The sequence below is a fragment of the Asterias amurensis genome, chromosome 13 (assembly GCF_032118995.1).
Source record: "Asterias amurensis chromosome 13, ASM3211899v1".
Classification (NCBI taxonomy): Eukaryota; Metazoa; Echinodermata; class Asteroidea; order Forcipulatida; family Asteriidae; genus Asterias; species Asterias amurensis.
In genome coordinates this window covers 18,429,482-18,443,999 of record NC_092660.1, presented here as the reverse complement: position 1 = coordinate 18,443,999, position 14,518 = coordinate 18,429,482, and the positions used below count along the sequence as shown (strand labels likewise).

At 39.0% G+C, this 14,518-nt stretch overlaps 1 protein-coding gene across 2 annotated transcripts in view; it reads right to left on the bottom strand.

Annotated features, from left to right (window-relative positions):
- Nucleotides 1-14,518, bottom strand: part of LOC139946389 (serine/threonine-protein kinase NIM1-like) — an 85,228-nt gene that overhangs the window by 24,541 nt on the left and 46,169 nt on the right. For both annotated transcript variants that reach the window (XM_071944032.1, XM_071944033.1), the window contains exon 3: nt 8,704-8,972. In XM_071944032.1, the coding sequence (XP_071800133.1) occupies nt 8,704-8,972 (269 nt within the window). The remainder of the gene's footprint in view (nt 1-8,703; nt 8,973-14,518) is intronic.

The following is a 14,518-nucleotide window of genomic DNA, read 5'->3' as shown; positions in this document are numbered from 1 at the left end:
TTCTAAAAGACCAGTATTCTCACTTGGTGTATCCACACTTAAATGCATAAAATAACAAATCTGTGAAAATTTGGACTCATACATGGTCATCGAAGTTTCAAGAGAACAATGAAATAAAAAAACACCCTTGTTACATAAATTTGTTTGCTTTCAGTTGCCTAAAGGCCCAGTCACACAGGCCCCGATAACGAGAACGAAAACGAGAACGAAAAAATGAACGCCCTCGATTGGTTGAATGAGCGTGGGCGTATTCTGCGTGTGACCGGGCCTTAAGAAAGGCTTCAGGCCCGTTTTAAGTCTTTTAATATTTGAGTGAGAAATACCTCTTTCTCAAAAACTACATTACTTTATCAGCAGGAGCCATTTCTCACTATGTTTTGTACTATCAACAGCTCTCAATTGCTCGTTACCAAGTATGTTTTTATGCTGACATTTTGAGTAATTACCAATAATAAGTGCACTGGGGTGGATTTCACAGAGAGTTAGGACTAGTCTTATCTCGAGTTAGGACCAGTTACTCGTCCTAACTTAGGACTGTCCATACAATTTGTATATCTCCTAGGACTAGTCCTAAGTTAGGACTAGTCCTAACTCTTTGTGAAATCGACCCCAGTGCCTTTAAAGGCAGTGGACACTATTGGTAATTGTCAAAGACTAGCCTTCACAGTTGGTGTATCTCAACATATATGCATAAAATAACTAACCTGTAAAAATTTAAACTCAATCAGTCATCGAAGTTGCAAGTAATAATGAAATTAAAAAAACACCCTTGTCACCTGGAGTTGTGTGCATTTAGATGATTGATTTCGAGACCTCAAGTTCTAAATCTGAGGTCTCGAAATCAAATTCGTGGAATATTACTTCTTTCTCAAAAACTAAGAAGCTTCAGAGGGAGCCGTTTCGCACAATGTTTTATACTATCAACCTCTCCCTATTACTCATCACCATGATCACCAAGAAAGGTTTTATGCTAATAATTATTTTGAGTAATTACCAATAGTGTCCAATAGTTGTTCATGCTTCAAAACACCAACTTTGTGTTGTTATTAGTCATGTTAGTGAGAAGTGATAAAAAAAACATGAATTTTCCTCTTGAAATACAACCAGCAGAATATGCGGCTGCTAGGGAGTCAAAAATGTTCTACAAAATAGCAGACTATGTTCTGTCATGATTACACATTCAAACCGCACAATTTCCGAGGATATCTATGAGAATCATTATTGTATTATAGGCCCATTAAATTCAGGAATATGATATTTGCCTTCAGGAAAAAAAGTAGGAAAATCTAATTGAGTACAAGGGCAAATGCCATTACATTAGATGAACATGTACATGTAGAGGGCCTACAGTATCTGTGGTGTTGTAGACTTTTCATTCAGGCTATTTAATAACATTTTTCTACTAATTTTTGGGCAACAAACTCGGAAATAAAAAATGTAAGAAATCAAAATTAGGAAGAATATCATACCTGTATTTAAATATCTTTCCAACCATCATTTTAAAAACGCTTTTTGTAAAAGTCAACAGCACACAACCCGCAGGCAACATGCCCTTTGAATCCTGCCTGCCGCTGTGTTTTAAAAAAAACCTATGTGGACCTTGCAAATGTAAGGAGCTTATTTATACGTAGAACTTCATTGCGTCGGATATACACACTTAATGCGAAACCTAAGAAAGTGGGTCAAACTACTTAAGATGTTGAGGGTCCGCATCTGTGAACCCAATACACGAGGACACATTAAAGGCACTGGACACCATTGGTACATGATGTATACATGTAGTTACTCACAATAATTGTTCCAGCATAAAAACTTACTTAGTAACAAGCAATGGAGAGTTGTTGATCGAGTACTAAACACTGTGAGAAACAGCTCCCTATGAAGTAACATAGTTTTTTTTTGAAAAAAGTACATGTAACTTCTCACTCGAACACTAAAAGACTTCATCAGACCTCGAAGCCTTTTATAAGCCATCTGAAAGTACAACCAGGGTGTTTTTGTCTTTCAGTATTCTCTTGCAACTTCGATGACCAATTGAGTCCAAATTTTCACAGGTTTGTTATTTGATGAATTATTTGGTATACACCAAGTGAGAATACTGGTCTTTGACAATTACCAATAGTGTCCAGCAGCCAATTTCACGAAACACTAGGATTAATCCTATCTCGAGTTAGGACGAGTAACCCATCCTACTAAGGATGGGTTCAATGCGTCGTACGCCTTTGGATACGGAACTTAACTCGTCCTAAGTTCTAAGATTAATCCTAACTAGCGGGATGCCGCGCTTCGCGCGGCACCCCGCTAGGATATAAAAATCCTTTACACAAATATTTCGAAATGTGGGTGAGGGTGTTATACGCCTCTCTCAATATTTATGCATGGTGTCATAATTTTAACCCAAAATGAAGCTATTTCGCACGTCCACCACTACTTGCAGTGGCTGTACCCACCTCGTTTTGGGTTAGACAACGTACCTTATGCATCTAGAAACTTTAAGGCTCCCCCGTGATCCTTATAGGGGTCTAATATGTTGGGCCTCTCTAACGTTACACGTTTTTCAAATCAGCGTTGATAGGTGAAACTGACCGTTAGCCAGCAATAACTAAAGTTTCTTTTGTACTACACTACCAAAACTTTCTCCACACACTCAATATACATTCATAATGCTTGCATTTCCTTTTTAAAAAACATCGTCAAAAATGACATTTTTACGTCCCACGATACATAGCGTTGCTACAGCACTATAAGTAAAGCGAGCTTTTGGAACATGCTGTGTGCCACAAATCTAATTTATCTACTGTTTTGTTTTTTTTTTTTTTGGGGGGGGGGCGGGGGCGGTAAGAGCGTAGGCCTCTTTTTAGTTTATTCTCATCTGAATTGGTCTTGTAAACTTTCTGGTCAATAGGCTGCATGTATAACGGGAGCACTTAACGTGAACGTCAAAAAAGTGTTTTGCAGGCAGAGATGCCAAGTCCAGAGGCTAGCTATGTGTGAGATTTTTCAAAGCTCAACCCCCATCCCCCAGGAAAAAAAATTGCCAGTTTAAGAAGGCCTTTTTAAATCGCCGCCCAACCTTTTTTTTTTGTTTTTTTTTTTATAAACAAATAAAACAATGTGAAATTTAATTGTGGACAAAAAGTGTTTCAAAATGCATCAAAAGCCTCCTCAGAATAATTAAAACTCACTTGAGGTACACAGGAGATGTTGATGGTTAATGTGGAGGTTCGATTGTGTCAGATTATATCCTTCCAAACTTGAAAAAAATAGACTAAAAATGATGTCCAAAATCAATCGCTCACTTCTTCTGCCTGTTGTGTCTTCGCTAGTGGAGCGCATTTCAACGAATTTGCTAAAAGAATCGGAACAAACTTGTGCGCAATAAGCGTTTTGCGCTCTGCCGAATTTGAGCTAAACCTACTGGATGAGCAAAAGCGTGCGCAATCTGCAAATTTGCGCTCTGTTTGTACAAATTTGGTACAAAAAATGTCGTTAATTTTTTTTTTCCGATCTCGCCCCAATAATGGTTGATGTGCGTGTGAGCGTGAGACAGAGCCCAAATGCGTGAGTCTCACGCCTAATGCGTGAGACTTGGCAGGTCTGGTTTTGTTTTATTGTCACTTTGGGCTTATTGCATCTCGCGAAATTTGAACGACAAACGACACAATTTCTGACCGTGTTCATGTTCACGCTGCTCTAGGAACAAACCTCCATACATCCCATATCTCTGGAACCCTATATCGTACAAACTAAATAAAAACGATAAACTCGTCCCCACTCCTTAATTTTCTCTAACTTATTTCACTTTCAGAAAGCATGTCAAGTCATGTTTAGGGTTTGTTACGTCCAGTTTGGGTCAATAGACAAACTCCTAAAAATGTACCCCATTCAGCCGCACGAGGTCTCTTTTGTTAATATTATCTCCATCAGTAACCAACCCGACGGGCCGATGGCTAAATTAGGGTTCAAAATGGATTTGGCAAAATGTATATTCTGAGACCTGACCGACACACTGCTCTAACCAATTTTGTGAATGGACTTATTCAAAAGGAAACTTAATGTCGTTTTGCTTAACAACTTTGACCAAATGCAAAGCAAAGTTCTTTTTTTACAGCTTCAAAACAGCCTTTGACGTGTGTGTATAAGTTTCACCATAGAGTAAGGAATGGTTTCACAATTCTACCTCCATGGTTAAACTCTGAAACTGCAACATTATACCTCCATGAACAGACCGTATTCTAAAACGGTATTCATGTACCCATTTGAGTTTACTGGCAAAAGGTCCAAGGTCGCCACCCACTGTCAACCTAAAGTGGTCCCACGGCGACCTTCTTCACCAAGCAACAGGTGGCCTGTCTCAAACCAGACAACACACCGCTCACAATACACTGACCAGAATGGCTCTTTGTGTAAGGCCCCCACCCCCAAATGTTATTAATTGTAAAGTTCCCTTAGACACCTTCCAACCTATAGCCGGCCCTACCCAATGTTTCCAAATTATTAGGCTTCCGTTTGATCCCATCCTTGTTCATCATGATAATTCTCATGCCGTTTGGAAGTGAATGCTTTTCCATAAATATTCTCCATTTAATCTTTTCAACAAATGAGTCACCCGCAGAAGGATTTCTAGGAAGTCTGATAACAACGTCGACCAGTGGTTGACACATGGTCACCTGCGAAACATCAATCTACGGTACTTCATCCATTCAATGCAAATTCGGTCAAAGTCGTGAGATTGGTTTTGTCCTGGCACCCAGCCTCTTCGACCCTTTCGACCCTGCGCGGCAATGAATGAACCAATCCGGAGAACCATGCTTAGTACAACACGAAAGTAACCTGACCAAAAAGGGCGGATCGAATGGCGGGTGGGCGGGCAAGGGGCAATGAATGAACCAATCCGGAGCACCATCTGCGAAACACTGTCCAATGAGTCGCCTGTCAGAAAGATTTCTAGGAAGTCTGGTAACAACATCGACCAGTGGTTGACGCACGGTCGCCGCCCAAACTTCCTCCAATCACATGACTTGTAAGTGCGAGTTTGGATCCGGGTTTTGCAGACTTGCAACCCGACGTCTGAAACCACACAAACGTATTGAATTCCACACAAACAACCGTGTTGGATTCCACAAGGATGCCATACCACTGGACCTTCTAATTTTCAATCCAAGATGGCGCAGGTTACGCTTTTAATAGTATAGATGTAGGAAGAGTCTGGTGAAGTCGATGGCAGTGCCTTTAATGCAATGGGTAATGGTTAGTCGATGATGTGCTCTGAATTAATGTACATTGTGTATGCATGCATGCGTAGAATGGCTTTCCGAAAGCACTTCCAATCCATGCATGTTTGGGTCCCAGTTACATATCATAGAGCTGCTTTTAAAAATACAAACAGTTAGCTACATGTACAGTACATACAAAACAAATCTATCAGCTTGACAAAAGTACACGTACTTGCAGCAGCTACATGTGTATAAATTAATAACAGTACACAGCTCAGAAGGCTTTTTCAAATACAATATCAACTTCAAGTTTATACCCTCGCAGGAAACCATTTATACCCCTGGGTGAAGAGAAAAACAATTATGGTGAAGTTTTTTGCTGATGGACCCAAGTGGAATGAACGGGACTCGAACCTGTTTCACCCCTGATGACTAAACCACTAGAACTTGAACTCGATGCTCTAAAACGGCTCAACCATAGTACTTGCACATACAGTGTCCATAACATTTTATCAACAAACGTCCAGCCAAATGATAACATCCGGTATAAACCCTTAAAGGCAGTGGACACTATTGGTAATTACTCAAAATAATTATCAGCATAAAACCTTATTTGGTAACGGGTAGTGGGGAGCTGTTGATAGTATAAAACATTGTGAGAAACGGCTCCCTCTGAAGTGACGTAGTTTTCGAGAAAGGAGAATTTTCCACAAATTTGATTTCGAGACCTCAAGTTTAGAATTCGAGGTCTTGAAATCAAGCATCTGAAAGCACACAACTTTGTGTGACAAGGGTGTTTTTTTCTATCATTATTATCTCGCAACTTCGACGACCGATTGAGCTCAAATTTTCACAGGTTTGTTATTTTATGTATATAAAATGTTGAGATACACCGAGTGAGAAGACTGGTCTTTGACAATTACCATTAGTGTCCAGTATCTTTAAACTCAAAGAATCCTAAGTTTTCTTTTTTAGCTTGGCCATCAGTTCTTACAAAAAAAAACTGTCTCCTCTCAGAAATTTCCGATTTCTTAATAAGCCCTCAGCGATGTTAAAGAAAACACTGCCTTTCCAGCGAGAGTGTTGAGTGGATGTTAAAGGAACACGTTGCCTTGGATCGGACGAGTTGGCCTATAAAAAAGCATTTGAAACCGTTTGTTATGAAATGCATATGGTTAGAAAGATGTTTTAAAAGTAGAATATAATGATCCACACAAGTATCATTCAAAATTGCACGGTTTTCCTTTTACGTCGCTAACTATAACACAATCGTGACTCCCATAAATGGCCAACGTGTTAGTCGACGAGGTAAAAAGAAAACCACGCAATTTCGAAGGCATATATGTGTAGATCATTGTATTCTACTTTTACAACATCTTTCAACCCATATGCATTTTATAACAAATGGTTACAGAACGCTTTTCAAAGACCAACTCGACCGATCCAAGGCAACGTGTTCCTTTAAAAAAAAACACTGCCTTTCCAGCGTGAGTGTCGTAGTGATGTTAAATCAGGATAAAAGTTGACAGGGTGTATTTGTATCAATAGATGTCCAGGTGGAAATTTCTTCATTTACGCAGCTGATTCCCGCCGGCTCTTTTAAAGAAAAAACGCCAATTTCCTGTTTGCGCATTAGATTGTTAATGCAATTTGTTGGTGTGTAAGGAGTATACACATGTACTAATTAAAAGGTTTCAATTGGCATTAAGACTATTCAATCTCTTTGTGTTTCAATTTTGGAAAAAAGTATTAACCTCTTTGTTACATGTATTGCAATTTTCAAACACAATGCTTTTTTTTATAATAACATATTTTGATCTATTTTCTAACTTAAGACAGTGGACACTATTGGTAATTGTCAAAGACCAGTCTTCTCACTTGCTGTATCTCATCATATGCATAAAATAACAAACCTGTGAAAATTTGAGCTCAATCGGTCGTTGAAGTTGCGAGATAATAATGAAAGAAAAAACACCCTTGTCACACGGAGTTGTGTGCTTTCAGATGCTTGATTTCAAGACCTCGAATTCTAATCTTGAGGTCTCGAAATCAAATTTGTGGAAAATTCTCCTTTCTCGAAAACTACGTCACTTCAAAGGGAGCCATTTCTCACAATGTTTTATACTACCAACCTCTCTCTATTACTCGATGCCAAGTAAGGTTTTATGCTAATAATTATTTTGAGTAATTACCAATAGTGTCCACTGCCTTTAAGTTTTGTCCTTTTATCCTGACATTTTTCCAATACACATACACTGTACATGTAGCTCTCTCAAGAGATATGGCCACCAATAAAAGTTAATTGGCATTTTCATCAATATTGTCATTCATTGGAAATATCTACAGATGCATAATAAGGCTGTACATGTATGTTATTACAATGCAGGCCCATTTTAATGACTAGATGTACTGTATGGCAAAATGTTTGTAACGTACAATGTGCATTCATCAAACGATTTGTCGTATGTATTAAAGTAACGTTTCTAGGAACTGGAACGGAAATTAAAGAATCCCCTACAATGTTCGAATACGCTCTCATTTCTAATATAAACCGTGTGCGATGAATAATTTCTTCCTAAAGTTAATGGACCACTGGTTCATGTGTAATCCAAGGCCTACATGTAGAATTAAATCGAGGCTTAGCCCCCGTTACACTGCTCTCTGAAATATTCTCCTAACTTCACGATTCTCCTCTCGTAAAACAAAAATTTCCTCAGCCTATAAAAGGCAAAACTTGGCCTGCTCAGGGCTCGAACTTTACACTGTCTAACCATTAAGCTCAAGATGGTACAAGTCCGGTGGTCTTTTTTTCCCTAAATTTAACATCTTTGTCTCAAAATAGTGGTACTCAAATGTTAAAGGCAGTGGACACTATTGGTAATTACTCAAAACAATTATTAGCATAAACCTTTCTTGGTGACGAGTAATGGGGAGAGGTTGATGCTCCAACACATTGTGAGAAACGGCTCCCTCTGAAGTGACGTAGTTTTCGAGAAAGAAGTAATTTTCCACGAATTTGATTTCGAGACCTCAAGTTTAGAACTTGAGGTCTCGTAATCAACCATCTAACTGTGTCTCCGAATTCGAGTCCTGCCGCTGCATTCTGGGCTCCGCTAATTCTATGCATAGTTGTAAAAGGTTACAAAGCTTGTCCAGTAATGAATCATTGTCTGGTTAGAGAGCAGGACCCTAAGGTTCAACTTGCTCTACATATGGTGCAATGTATGTTAATCACAAAGAAGGGTTCATTTCATGCCAAGTCACCTCCGCTTTCATCCACCTTGGACTGATCACCTGATGGCTAAGCAAGAAATGACCGAGGTTCCAGTCGCTGCAAGTGTATCTGAATGGTGTTAGGTTGGCTAACTATTTTTGCTAAGCAAACGTTTTTTTGCTAGGCAAGTTTTTTGTGCTTACAGGCTTTATGAAATTGGACCCTGCAGGAAAAAAAAAACCTAGCCTGTACCCCCCAATTATATCAACTTACCATATGATGCACAGCAGCAACGACCTGAGCGTATATCGGCTTACAATCTGCCTCGCTCAGCTTACCCTCGTTGGAGATCTTGGTGAACAGCTCGCCGCCAGCGGCGTACTCCATGACGAGATGGAGCTTGGCTAGCGTCTCGATCACCTCATAGAGCCTGATGATGTTAGGATGGTGGAGCTTCTCCATGCAGGATATCTCACGAGAGAGGAGACGCTGGGTCTTCTGGTCAAGCTTCGTCTTGTCCAGTATTTTAATTGCTACTTTTTCTGTTGTCGCAAACAAACAAAAAGAAGAAAACAAATTAATGAAGATTCACCTAATACCACTCAAGGAGATGCTGGGTCTTCTGTTTCAGCTTCGTCGTCAACCAATTACACATGAATTAGGAACTCACTCTGAGGTAGTGAAGTTAGAAACGGTCCACTATAACCTAAAGTACAATAGTAATCCCGGCTGATTTTCTACCTTCCGCCCAGGTAGTAGTTAAAAAGCAGGACAGTTCTCTTCTGAACTGAGAAGTATCGTGGATTCTGAAAATCTACTCCGCAGTAGTAGAAATGAATCTAAAGCAAGACAGTTCTCAAACCAAATAAGATATCAAATTAAAGATTCACCTAGTTCAACCTCATACCACTCCACAAATATTGGTTTGGACCCAAAGTTCTGAAGTGACTAAGATAGCGCTTTGATAGTGGGTTGATCTACGAGGTAGTTGATCCTGGTTAGAATTCAGCTACTTCGTACATCTAGACATGTGTCAATTGAAAGCCTTGGGTCCAAACTAGACTTGTGGACAAGTCGTTAATGGTCTGCCATGGTGAGATAGTCGAGTTGTGGCGGTGTTCTCGCAAGATCACTGCTCTCGCGAGAACTGCTGGTTGCCGACTTCTACTCCCCGTTAAATGGGACCGTTGTGAGAGCAGTAGTCTCGCGGGGCCAGCAGTCTCACTAGAATACCGCAGGAATCGCGGGGAGATTGGGAATAGAGTGGGAACGCTATCACCGGGACAGACAATTAACGACTTGTCCACAAGTCTAGGTCCTAACCCAAGTCTATTGTTACCTTGCTATAATATTAAAGGAGCAAGTTACATTGAAACAGTGATAAACATACAACATTGCAGACTGTGCTACTGATGGGTAACTTTTTGTGAAGTTTATAGAGGACTTTGTGAAAATTTGCATAAATTTCCGCTTAACTGCAAGATTTATAGCGAAGGTTATGTCTGTTGATATCGCCTTCTTTGTGTTTTTGAAACTTTGTCAATCATTGTCCACTCATCTTGTTCTTCACAGTAATAAAGCCAAAGGTTATCCCCATGCATTTGAACTAGCGTCTCAACATTTCACAAGGGGTCAATGCAAAAAAGCTTGCCAGGGACTAACTGAATGTACATTTAGCAACAATATTCTTTAGTCTGAGGAAGCAATTCAACTGTATCGGCCCTTATTCAAGTTTAACACGACTGGCTCAGGCCCTCACTCAATTAAAGGCTGGGGCTTAAACATTGCACGACCAAGCGTTGAAGCATGCAGGATGCCCATAGCAAAAGCAGAAGCCATCAATAAGCCATTTGAATGTTAGATTTGAATATTGTCTGGTACAATGACCTGCTTACGTACGGTGAACACCCATACACAGTTCTGAAAATGTACATGAACCAGGGTTTTCTCATCTGGAGGTTGCTACATGTAATGTATGCAAAGGCTTGCCCAGAACCATTTGACATACATGTAGCGACTGTCTCTTTAGTATGAGGAATTCAAATGTAAGCGGTACTTGTTACTAAGCAAGTCATTGTACCAGACATTCTAACTCGCTAATGGCTTATTCGCAAATGGCTTCATTCAACATGAAGTGTATTCAACATGTTATTCAACAGACAACTCCGAACCTGATCTACTTTTTAGTGTCATTAAAAAAAACTTCCCGTCCATTACTGCACCGTGAAACGATTTGATGACAAAGATAATTGCCAGTAAAAAAAAGGTCCTTCACGTCCTACTTATGTGATAATTAGTTCATTGAAGAGATTTACAATATAAACAACTATTTTATGTTCTGTTTTTGTTAGGTGAGGGTGCAATCTGCTTTTCTTACATTATTTATTTTTGCTATACATGTAGGTGTACTTTTAAAAAGCTTCTAACTATTGTAATGACTCTGTAATTGGACCTTCAAGTCACAAAGTTTGTCAATTTTAAAGGAACACGTTACCTTGGATCGGACGAGTTGGTCAAAACAAAAGCGTCTGTAACCGTTTTGTATATAATGCATATGGTTGGAAAGATGTTTTAAAAGTAGAATACAATGATCCACACAAGTTTGCCTCGAAATTGCGTGGTTTTCCTTCTACTGTGCGAACTAACACGGTCGGCCATTTATGGGAGTCAAAATTTTGACCCCCATAAATGGCCGACGTGTTAGTCGACAAGGTAAAAGGAAAACCACGCAATTTCGAGGCGTGTTTGTGTGGATCATTGTATTCTACTTTTACAACATCTTTCTACCCATATGCATTTTATAAAAAAACGGTTACACACGCTTTTCAAAGACCAACTCGACCGATCCAAGGCAACGTGTTCCTTTAATCAAAATTAAAAATTCAAAAGTAAAATTCAAATTGTACCTATGAAGCAAAGTGCAGAAGACCGACAAAAAAAAAAAAAAGAGGGAAAAAAAAAAGCAGAATATCCTGCCAATCTCGCCAGGAAGCAAAAGGGTATTCAACTCCCATCCAATTCAGATGCCCCTAACCAATCATTTCCGATGCACACGCGATGCATGGTTTTCGTTGATGACTGCCCCGAGAAAGAAGCCTGCTCAGGTGGCCTACCGTTAGTAAGCTGCCAGGTGAATTACTCAATATGACTCTAAATAAATGAAGACTAAACTACCCCCCCCCCCCTTCTCAAATGAACACATTCAAAGAAGCGTGATAATCACATTCATTGGATGCGAAACAAAGTGACCATAATGTTGTTGAACTCCCCTCTTGGGATGCGTTCAAAGTACCTGATATCATATCAGGTATTTATAACCATGTTTCTGTCAAGCATGATATTTCTGTGCTTAGCAAGTTTTTGTGCTTACCAGGGGCCAATTTCATAGAGCTGCTTAAGCAAATAATTTGGTTAAGCACGAAAATAGCTTGCTTATTTTACAGGTGTTACTGGCCAAAATGTCATGCCATATACATTGCTTATGACTAGTATTTAGCTGTTGTTTACTTAGCATAACAATTGAGTGGAGTCTTGGCCGGTAATCTGATTTTACTAAGCAATGAATTTTTTGCCTAAGCAAAATTTTTTGCTTAAGCAGCTCTATGAATTTGGGCCCTGGCATTGGGCCCATTTGTTTGGCTCTGCTTACTACCAAGTCAGCACAAGCAATCAATATTTTTGCTTACAGGGCATGTTATATAGCTGAATTTCTGCGCTACATGTAGCTGTGTAAAAAAGCGAAGAATGCCTAGTTACATGGAGTACGGACACGCACAAAAAAAAGTCCTGGCTAACCTATCAAAAGTGCAAAATTCTTTGCTTCTGAAATCGCCAATTCTTCGCTTTTAAAGCATACAAAAAAAGACATGAAATTTGGCCCTGATGTGTAAAGTTTGTATCTAATACTACACAAAACTGGAATCTACACACGTACATGTAGTCTCTTTGAATCAAGATAAAGTACAGCATTGGAAATGTAAGCTACATATAATGTAAACTGCTCGTAACATTATTTTGTTAATGCACGAAAGTGGTATTTTGCCTCTGTTTCACTGAGCTTGGCCTTGGTGTCCTCTTCAGAAAATTCCCAAAGAATTTTAAAGATTTTTCCAATGGAAGTGCCCCACATGTATAATGCAAAATGAAAATGGTGTTGTCCTCTCAAAGATGAACCTACAGGCCTGGCCTCCATTTCCAGGCCTGGCTCAGTCCCAGAATCTCAGACGCCATGTCAAAATTCAACGAGGGTAACCAAGCTTTATGTTCCTCATAACACTGAGTCTACATCTGTCTGTGGTCTGGCTCGCAGACGAATATCGTGGAACGAATATCTGACATAAGACTATTTCATATTTTTATAGACCTTTGTGGCTTGTAGTGTTTTTTGTCTGTTTTAAATGGTAGATAATAATTTCAAGTAAATTTTGTCAGTTTGTTGTATAAAAGGCCGAAATGAATTTCCCATCGTGGATAATAAAGTGAATTGAAATTGAAATTGAAACTTTATTAAACAAAAGTGACGTCATTAGTGCGGAGTACTATTCTTTGGCTTTGACAGTTTTCCCATGTTTCTCTGGAGGATTGAATTTGGAACAAGCTTTATCGAGCTTACCCAGCAATCAGGATAAGCTGACATTGATGCATTGCTCGTGTGGTTTTCTGAATTCTGAGGACTTTAACAGTAATTCAGATGGAAGTGTTTCTCCAGAGAATTGAATCTGGTAGAGTTTTTAAATCAGGCTTCTGCAGAAATCAGAGCAAGCAATATTGATGTGTTTTTCAAAATGCCAATTCCTTGACAGAAATTCAGTCAGGAATTTTGGAGGATTGCAACTGGGTACCAGATCTAGTGAGCTTTCAGAACAAAACTACAGATTTGTTTTAATTAATTTGAATGAATTACCAATTCTGTATCTAGAATACATGTAATACTTTGTCTTCAGTGGCCACAAAAGTTTTTAAAGACACTGGACACTATTGGTAATTGTCAAAGACCAGTCTTCTCACATGGTGTATCTCAACATATGCATGAAATAACAAACCTGTGAAAATTTGAGCTCAATTGGTCGTCGGAGCTGCGAGATAATAATGAAAGAAAAAACACCCTTGTCACACGAAGTTTTGGCGTTTAGATGGTTGATGATTGTTTAGACCTCAAGTTCTAAACTTGAGGTCTCGAAATCAAATTCGTGGAAAATTACTTATTTCTCGAAAACTACGTCACTTCAGAGAGAGCCGTTTCTTACAATGTTTTATACTATCAACCTCTCCCCATTACTCGTTACCAAGTGAGGTTGTATGCTGATAATTATTTTGAGTAATTACCAATAGTGTCTACTGCCTTTAAAAGCATTTGAAATTTACACATAATATTAGTAATTTGAGTATGGGCCACATACAGGTTTCCTCAGACTTTCAACAGTTATTTAAAGGCACTGTACACGTTTGTTAATTGCCAAAGACCAGTATTATCACTTGGTGTATCCCAACATATGTATGAAATAACAAATCTGTGAACATTTTGGCTCAAACCAAGCTCCAACTTATCTGGGCAACCTTCTCCACACCCGCCAGTCTCTGTATAATTTAAGATCCACTTCAGCTGTTGTATTGAATGCCCCACGATCACGTACCAATGTAGGATCTAAAGCTTTTGCTGCAACTGGGCCAAAATGCTGGAATCGTCTCCCTCAATCTGTTCGTTTAGCCAATTCCCTGAGTTCCTTCAAATCCCAATTAAAAACCCACCTCTATCCTAAGTTACTCTAGATTGTATCATTGTTAATTGCATTGTTTTGTCTGTAAAGCATATAGTTTTTCTTTTGTTTTTGTTGCCATTGTATTTCGTTAGCGCTTTGTATCGCTTTTGTAAAAAGCGCTTTATAAGTAAGGTTATTATTATTATTGGTCATCGAAGTTGCGAAAGAAGAATGGAAGAGAAAACACTAAATTGTTGCACAAATATTGTGTGCTTTAAGATGCCTAATAAAAGGCTTCATTCCTTATATCTTTCATTATTGAGTGAGAAATTACTTCTTTCTCAAAAACTACGTTACTTCAGAGGGAGCCGTTTCTCACAATGTTTTAT